The following is a 9336-nucleotide window of genomic DNA, read 5'->3' on the forward strand; positions in this document are numbered from 1 at the left end:
ATGCAGCTCAGCTCTCCAGGGCTGAGGACAGAGAAATGGTCCAGTGGAGGCTTCATGACTTCCTGGCTCCTAGGCTGCTGTGAGATGGATGGCTCCCTTCATCTGCAAATCGTCCCTGAGGTGGCGGCCCAGCAGATCTGGGGGTGGGCATTGCAGGGCCAGTGGAAGAAGTAACATAACAGGCACCTCCTTCCTAAGTTCCTCAAGCCCCTCATGTGTTTCTGTCTCCCAAGCCCCACCCAAAGGCTGAGGCTCACAAAGTTTTCCTGCTGGAGGGTTGAGGAGCAGAAGACCAGGCCCAAACTTGGTCCTCCTGATCTCCCCACAAGGGCACCATCAGGATTAACACTGTGATTCTCTTTGTTTCCATGGGGACTCCTCTACAGAGGGGTCTGGGCCCAGGCAGTACAAAGAGCTCGGTAGAGGAGTCTACAGAGTACCTGGTACTCCTGGGCATGCAGGTCCCTAGAAACTCTCTTTAGGGGAATTTTGCTTCCCTCTCAAGCTGTCCTGCAGCTTAAGTCCATCTGGATGAGCCTATTGGGAGAAAATCTAGACTGTATGCCCTGGAGATCTGGGGCTCCATCACCCAGACTCAATCTCTGGGTGATTCTGCTCTCAGCTGAAAGGGTGAGCCTATGAGACATGGAAGCTAAGCAAAGATAATCATCAATATCCACCCAATCAACAATAACCCAAGCCTGCAGTGAGTTGGGTAAGTTTCAGAGAACACATCATGAAAATTACAGTACAGGCACTTGGGAACAGTGATAGCACACGTCTTCCAACACCCAGAGTTAGAGCAGGGGCAGTAGTCCTGCTATAAAGCCACGGAATGACCATGGGGAACAGTTTACTTCAAGATGCCTGACACCTAGAGGCTCTTGCTAGGCTAACAGCCGTTTTCTATTTGTGAAAAAGGTCATTATGTCAACAGAACCTATGGAGACCAGTGCCCACAGATTGGAGTAACCAGGTCTGTGTGGCAGCCGTGGAAGTGCCTGGCTCACATCTCCTTTCAAGAGAACCTGCTGTGAGAAGAGAATTGGCTGATAGGTCCCAGCTGCTGCACCTCAATCTGCTACGATGTTCGTGTCCCCCCATTTCTGCTCAGTGGAGGACTCTTCCAAAAAGCAGTCTTGGCCTGGGACTTCCCACTAGCCTTGCTGAGACTTTCTTAGAGGGGCACTGTAATCTGAGACTCTTCCCACCCCATTTTTCCTTCCTGCTCTCCTTTCTCAAGGGTCAGGAGACACTGCCTGCCTATTTCTGCTCCTGTTCCTGCTCCCTTCCCCCTTCACAGCTGTTTTCTCCTATTAATCTCTTGCACATCTAATTCTGTCTTGGTATCTACTTCTCAGAAGACCCAAACTGAAAATCTACTATATTCAGTCTGGATCTACTGGAAAGTAGGTTCTCAGGGTGGGCAATTCTGGACAGTTTTATAATAGCTGGAGAGGCCTGCAAACAGAATTGCTTGGGGAATGTTGGAAGGAGATTTGGAGGAAAAGGGCTCAAAAATTAGAGAAAATGAACACGATGCTTTGCAGCAAACCCAATGAGCTGGGTAACTTGTGATTCATGTTCACCTATGGAGGTCCAAACACTTGATGGAGCTGGGTTTTCATCTCAGCCCCACCACCTCTTTGGGTAAGTCGTTTAGTCCTACTTTCTGGATCTATAAAATGGGAATACATTTACTTATCTTGTTGGGTGGTTGTTAAGAAGGGAGAGGATGATGAGTTAAAGTACTCCACTGTGCCGCTGGCACAGGTACTCTCAGTTCAGAGTAGCCATTGTGAATTCTTATTTCCCTTTAAGAAGAGAAAGAATGTCTTTTCTCTTGTTTGAGGCCAGGCAGGGACTGGCTCAATAAATAAATAAAAGCACTGGATTCACCCTGGGAGGGGGCCAGCAGGCTTGCTCTCCTTTTGGCCCCTGGGAAAGGTGAGGGCTCTGTATCCCCTGGGTCAGTGGTTCCGCTTGGACTTCGGAGTTTCCTGCAGACGGTCTGTGTGGTGGGTGGGACAGAGGTGGGAAGCGGAGGGGAAAGGACTTTAGAATTTAAGGTGACATGGTTTCTAGGCAATAGCTTCAGACGGTTGAAAGATGGATCAGAACTGGATCCTGGAGGTGAAGCCAGGACCCAGACCCAGAAGGCCAGGTCCCTTTGGGTTCCCCCTCTTTCCTTTGTTCATCACCCTCAGCTGAGAGAAGTTAAGCTGCCAACATCATGCTCTTGTGCCCAAGAGGACTCAGTGGTAGGGATGCAGTAAGTTTTAAAGGGGGCTTTGTCTTCAGGGTGGCTCAGAGGTTAAAGAGTCTGCCTGGAATGTGGGAGACCTGCATTCAATTCCTGGATCGGGAAGATCCCCTGGAGAAGGAAACGGCAACCCACTCCAGTACTCTTGCATGGAGAATCCCATGGAGGGAGGAGCCTGGTAGGCTACAGGCCATGGGGTCACAAAGAGTCGGACACAACTGAGCGACTTCACTCACTTGTCTTCAGAGTCACCAGGCAGTGGCGTAGGGCTTGGTTCCATGTGGGGATGAGGATGGACCCAGTGAAAGGGGGAATCCTGAGTAGACAGAGGCCAGGTGTCTAGTCCCGAGAAGGCCCTCGGCCCAACCCTGATGACTCACAGCTCACCACACACCTCCAGCTCTGGCCTGGGTACCCAGTATAAGGCAAGCCCCACTAGGACTGGCCGCACCCACACAACTCTCTGCCACCGCCATGGCAGCTTCTTTGAGGAAGTCCATTTTACTGAAAGGAAAGGTAGATCCCCAGTGAAGTTCCTCACGGGCTGATTCTAGGCTGAAAAAGGACAGAAAGTGGCAGTTTATCTAAGCGGGACCTCTTTTACCTCAAACCCTCCTCCCACACTACAAGGTGTCTGGTTCTGGCTGTCAGGATGCTCTGTGGCCTGGCACCCTTCTCTGTCTAGTCGAGAGTAGCCAATAAGCTAACCACATCAAGGACGGCATCTCCTCCAGGGCAGGGAATGGCAAATGTCAGCTGGGCTGAACTGGGTTCTCTGCAAATGAAGGAATGAAAGAACTGCGGAGGTAGAATGTGTGTGAATGCCCCTAAATCCACTCACATCCCCACCCCCAACCCTCCTTCATCTCCCTTAACCTTCCCATCCCCTCTTCTCTCTACACCCTCACCTTCTACCATCTCTCCCTTTGTCACTCTGCACACCCATGCCCCTACAGTTTGGGAGGTCCAAATTAGAGGGACTTCACTCGGGATACTTAACTCTCTCTGTGCCAGGTTCTGCATCTGTAGAACAGGCTAAAACCTGTAGCACCCGGCTGTTGTGGGAGACAAGGCAAACACAGCAGCTGGGCTCGATGCTGCAGGGCCTTGGGAGGAAGACTGAGGAGCTGCCTTGGATCTGAGGCTGCAGTTCCCAGCCAAGGAGCAAGAGACTGGGGACAGAGTGGGGATGAGGGTGGGGGTAGGGGTGGGAGGTCCTGAAGGGCCGGAAGCTCAGAGAAGATCTGACCGGTTGGCAGAGGAAGTGAGTGGACACAGTGTCCTGGGTTCTCCCTGTCCCCATAGGCCTCCAAGGGATCAGGTGTTCAATTAGCATTTCAGAGAACATCTATCAAACCAGGTGCTGGGTTGGGCCTTTGACTCATTTTGTCTTCGTCACTCCTCACAGCGATCTACGTGTAAGATAAGCATTATTATTCCCATGATACAGAGGAACATATGGAGGGTCAGAGAGATGGTTGGGCAGCTGGTGAGGAGCAGAGGTGGGACTCAATCAATCAATCTAGGTGACTGCAAGCACAGTACTCTCTGTCCTGCGTCAAGATGACCACCTTGGTTCTGCTAAGGCCATCTACCTCCTGCTGGTCCCTTGGGCTAGGTCCTGGGAATGTCATGTGAACAGGAAAGATTCAGTCTCACCTTCATGCAATTCACATTCTCCGTGGGAGAGACTGACAAGTAACTGGGCAGATACGGTGAGCATGGTAGGAGCTATCTGAGGTGGAACCTCCAGGAGCTGAGGATCCCACACAGGGGATCAGTTAAGGCCTCCTGCTGAGTCATGGCAAAGAAACACGAGTGCCCAAAGAAGCCCCTTCCCCCAAATGTGGTTAGTTTACTTCTCCAGTCAGGCCAGTAGCAAGGCCAGGTAAAAGTGACATCTGCAAGGAGGCCCTTCCCACCTCCCTCCCTCCCTCAGGCATCACCTCTCACCACAGCCCCAGGTCCCTGAAGTACAGCAGTTCCCATGGGGGACTTATGAACTAGGACTAGGGCCAGCTCTGGCCGTGACTCTCTCCCAGGGGCTTAGCAGGCCCTGCCTCCTGTTCTTCAGGTCTGGGGGTCTCTGGAGAGAAGCTGAATGAGTCACACTGAGGCCTGTCCTCTACTACCCTGATAGTACTCCTCCCACATTGCTCACAACCTCCTCTGAATCTAAGTCAGCAAAAGCTGGCCCCTCCACTCAACCTTCCTTATAATTCTCCTCCTTGCCTTCCTTATAATTCTCAATGCCAGGAATAACCTCCCCCGGCTCATGCAATGATCCTGCTTTTCAACTGAGGGCCTCCTCGGTCAAGAAGTGTTCCTGCCTAAGAGGAGAAATATCTTTACTTACCTTCAGGGAATAATCATGTAGATGTGCTCTAGGCCTGGGGCCTTTCTTAATGGTGGCGCCCCAGAAACTGAGTCAGTGATTGGTATGGCTTATAGGAAGCTCTCAAAGGCTCCATGGTATGATGAATAGCCCTAGCAAGTGACAACTTTCTCTACCTGCAAGCTCTCTCTCCTGTTCTGGGGAGAGGGACATCAAGGGGACTTGGTGGACACACAGGAGCTCAGAGGGAGAATCAGAGATACTGACCTTGTATACAAAATGGCTTTATTAAAAAATTCAGTTATTAGGAAAACAAAGCCTTCTCAAAGGTTCTATAAAAAAGTACAAATTTTAAATAAATGCATCAGAAAAGTGGCAGCCACATACATCAGCCACAGTCACAACCCTGGGGGATGGGAGAAAGTGCCCAGAGTCCCAAGAAGAGGCTGGGCACAGGGGTCTTTGGATGCTGTAGGGCCAGGTACTGGAGCTATCAGGCAGGGGCTCTTTCAGTTTTCCTTTCCTTGGGAAAAATGGAAAGAACCTGGCAAGCATAGGAAATTGTAAGTCTGAAGCAGAACGATACAGAAGTCATTTATAAGGCACAACTGACTCCAGCCCTAAGGCACATGAAGTGGATGAACGGGAGATCAGAGCCACATGGCCCCCAGCTCTGGTCATGCTCCTGGTTGGCACCACCTCTGGGCTTGGCTACAGGTTAAATTAAGGTTGATCAAGTGGACAGTAAAATCCCTGCAGGCAGGGCCATGGAGCCGGTCTTGAGAAGAGATGTATTGCCTCACTAGAAAAACTGGTATCTTGCCCTGCCAGGGCAAGAAGGATCACACTGGCTCCCAAGAAACGCCCCTATGGAGAGCACCAGGCCACCTGTCCAACCTTGTCGTCTGAGCCACTGTGGGCACCCGCCCTGGACAAGGAACTTCCAAGGGCAGTCCTTTCCAGCTAGGCATTTAGACAAAGAGAAACGCTGGAGCCCAGGTTTCACTGTACGGCAACACAGAAGCTGGCATTGTCAAAACCAGTCCCCAACAACTGCTGGCCCACACCGATGGTCACTGGTGACAGGCCTCTCTGGTGACATTAGGCAATGGGTAGGCGAAGAGGGAGAAGTCCAGGATATACTTGGGCAGGACGTCCTGCAGCAGGGCCCGTGGGGCACTGCACAGGTGGTAGTGCAGGCTTTCAGGGCTGGCTGGCCTGTACCAGGCCTGGCGAGCTGGGAATCGGACATGGGGCGGTGCCCGCACCCACTCCAGCACCTGGTTGGCATCTGCCTCCAGCCGCTCATAGGAGCCCACAAAGTCATAGCGCACCGCACAAGGCTGGCACAGGTGGTACACGGGCATCCAATGCTCGTTCATGCGCTCGGGGTCCTCATCCGCCAGGTATCTCAGGAACTCGGGGAAGGTGACATCGTCCCCCGCAGGGCTGGGCCCCGCTCCAGCCCTGTACCGCTTCACGATCTCAACTCCGTAGCGCTGCTGGTACTCTCGGATCTCGCCAAACTTGTTGCGGTAAGCAGAGAGAAGGCGCTCCAAGGGGTCCCGCACAAACAGGAACTTGAAGTAGTGCTGGAGGCGGTAGCGAATCTCGTCAGGCCGCAGGTCGGCCAGGAACACCAGGTCGCTGCGGTGGTCCATCTTGAGGCGGACGTCCACGTTGTCCAGGACGCCCGCCAGCACCTTCAGAACCCGCTTCCAGTTGGAGCAGGCCACCTTGGGCACGTAGCAGTAGAGGAAGCGGTAGCGGTCACTCACGAGGATGTGGCGCAGCAGGGTGCGCCGCTGCCCCACCGGCAAGTCCCAGGGGTCCCGGGGCATGCCCGGTTGTCCGCACACTGCCCGCAAGGTCCGGTTCCGGACGTCCTGCCTCACCTGCAGGTCCGAGTCCCCCGCATCCAGGGACAGCCTCCCAGGCCTGGGGATCGTCCCGCGCCAGACCGCGTCCTCGCGGTTGGGAGGGTGCAGGGGAAGGGGCTTCATCTCGGCCAGGATGCCCCGCTCGATCATGAGCAGCAGCCCGCTGGAAGCCACGATCACCGCGAACATCAGCATGGACGGCAGCAGCAGGGGCGGCCCGCCCAGCCCAGCCCGGGCCCTGCCCAGGGGCGCCCGCCTCAGCGCCCGGCCCAGGGGCTCGGCGCCATTTGGGGCCGCCAGCGGGGTCAGCGGGCGGGGGAACATCGTGCTCCCGGGGCGGGGGCCTGCGTGGGCCAGGCTGATCCGAGGGCTGTCTGGGAGGCGGGCTCGGGCTGGGGGCGGGCCCGGGGGCTTGGACCCGCGAGCCCGGAAAGGGATCGGGGAGAGCTACGCTGGCTGGAGGCCCCCGGCGCGCGCGGGGTGGCCCACTCCCGGGATGCGGCGCCGAAGCGGTCGGCGGGCAGCGGGCAGCGCGCGGGCGCGGCGAGGGACCTGGGCCGGATGTCCCGCCCGGCCGCTCTCCTCCCCCGGCCCCGCGGTGACACAGGCGCGGGGGCGGGCCCAGGCCAGGGGCGGGGAGAGGGGCGGGCCCCCCTGCAGTGAGCGGGCTGGGAGGGCGTGTGCGGACCCCTACCCTGGAAAGGACTGCCTGAGCCAGGGTCGCTCTGGTCCTCTGGCCTTCGGGCACAAGAGCTGCCGAGGCCCCAAAGGCAGAAAACACCGAGGCCGCGGTTCCCTCTCCCGCGCAGCGCGTGCCCAGGAAGCTGGATGGACAGAACCTGAACACAATGCTTGGCCGCCGCACCCTATGACCTGGCAGAGCCCTTACTCCAACAGGTCTGGAGGCAAGGGGCCGCTGCACTCTTCTTCCAAATTTCTGGAGGTCCCAGTGTGCTCCCCTATCTGCTGTGTCGGGCTACTCCAACTAAACTGTCAGGCAGTGACCCCTGGGATTTAAAACAGCACCTGGTTAGTGTTTATCCATTTATCCAATGGATGTCTTGAAATGGAATCTCCTCTCCTGTCTTCCCTCCTCCAGGCCTGAAGAGCTGGGACACTCTCTTGTGAGGGGCCAGTGACAAGTTGGTACCTCATGACTCCTGGTGTGATCAGCACACATGTGAAGGGTGAGGAGCTGGGGCCATTGAGTAGCAACTTCCTTGCCTGGAGCCAAACTGTGTTCAACCCCACCAGGCTAGCCATGTAGACTAGAGGCAGAGACAGGGAAAGACTTGGATGTCAGTGGACAGTTTGTATTGATCTGAACTGTATCCACACTTCACTCTTACAAGCAGGCAGCCAGCGAGGCTCTGAAACAGAGCGGTGTCCACAGTTGTTGAGACGGGTGTCGTCAGTGTTTTGTATTCATTCTTTCTAGTTGTCACAGCCACGCTGCGCATTCCCATTGAGTAGCTCAAGAAACAAGAGAGGCTCAGGGAAGCTGAGACTCTACATGGATTGCTCTGATTCTAAAACCTAAATTCCCAATCACAATCCTGAGATTAATGGAGCACAAATGTGGAGGGAGAAAGCAGCTGACCCCAGATCACACAGTACTGAGGGGGCAATGGCAAAGAAGATGCCAGAGGCTCTGAGTTTAGTGAGTGATGAAAACAATTCAGAGGAGGAGGAGTCCTCAGGAATGGGAAGCCTGGAGGCCTTCAGCTCCTCAGAGCAGACTCACTACTCCCAGTCTGAATGCTAGAGTGTGTCTCAGGCTGCACCATTCACTGATTTAGAAGTTAGCATCACTAAACTGCTCCTTGTTTCCAAGAGCACCGAAGGTAGATTTATGGTAGTGGGATTATTTCTACTGAAGTCTTTTTGAAAAAAGAAGAAAACAGTAAGTACATCTTTTATGGGCTTTCCAGGTGGCTCAGTGGTAAAGAATCTGCCTGCCAATGCAGGAGACGCAGGTTCGATCCCTGGGTTGGGAAGATCCACTGGAGAAGGAAATGGCAACCCACTCCGGTAGTCTTGTCTAGGAAATCCCATGGACAGAGGAGCCTGGCGGGCTAGTCTATGCGGTCGCAAAGTCAGACACGACTAAAGTGACTGAACATCTTTTATACCAGGAGAGGAGAAAACAACTTTGAGAAAGTTTTTGCTAAATGGGTCACATGCGTTCATTTCTCTGAGCAGTTTTCTGTTAGCAGTCACAGTGAGGCAGTCTGAATACAGGAACAGCCACTTACTCTAAAGGAGTCTCTAGACGAAATACTTGTCTCCACACCAGTTTCCTGTCTGTAAAATGACAGGATACCACCCATCTCATGGGACTCTCGTGGGCAGCACACTGATGTCAGTGCTACAGTACGTCCATGGTGGTGTTTGTGTCACCAGTAACCCCTATGGAAATGCACCTACCCAGACGTGCTTCCAAAATGCAAGGGACAGCTGAGCAGCATTAACTGCCTCCAAGGAACACCCCCAGCCTTAGACGACGTCCCACCTTGGACACAGTCAACACTGAGGCTTTGGGGCGAGGGCTGGATTGACTGAACCAATGGTCCAGGTTTGAGTCCCTGCCTCATGATGTGGCCTTCAATTCCTTGTGAGTGACAGGTGCAAGATGCCAAGGCCCTCAGTTTCTGCTGACCAGTTCTCCAGGGGCATGACCGAAGGTGATGAAATAGTATCTTCACCATGCAACCAATTGGAGGCGAGTTCCCAGGTCACCAGCCAGGTGAGAACTGGTGACCCGAGCATTTCCCTCAGCCCAGGCAGGTGGCTTCAGCTACCACGATGCGAAGAAATCAACGCCAAGTTGCCATTCCCTGTGTCCTCTCCTGCTGCTG

The 9336-nt window shown here is 54.3% G+C and overlaps 1 protein-coding gene across 1 annotated transcript; it reads right to left on the reverse strand.

Annotated features, from left to right (window-relative positions):
* Positions 1 to 4965: 4965 nt before the first annotated feature.
* On the reverse strand, positions 4966 to 6802 carry CHST14 (carbohydrate sulfotransferase 14). The gene has a single exon (XM_068965760.1). The coding sequence runs from the start codon at positions 6800 to 6802 to the stop codon at positions 5672 to 5674; it is 1131 nt and encodes a 376-aa protein (XP_068821861.1). The 3' UTR covers positions 4966 to 5671.
* Between the last annotated feature and the right edge of the window lie 2534 nt (positions 6803 to 9336).

The sequence above is a fragment of the Capricornis sumatraensis genome, chromosome 2 (assembly GCF_032405125.1).
Source record: "Capricornis sumatraensis isolate serow.1 chromosome 2, serow.2, whole genome shotgun sequence".
NCBI classification, from domain to species: domain Eukaryota; kingdom Metazoa; phylum Chordata; class Mammalia; order Artiodactyla; family Bovidae; genus Capricornis; species Capricornis sumatraensis.

Bases quoted from the DNA above. Each gene is read 5' to 3' on its own strand.
- CHST14 (XM_068965760.1), bottom strand. From the start codon at position 6,802: ATGTTCCCCCGCCCGCTGACCCCGCTGGCGGCCCCAAATGGCGCCGAG.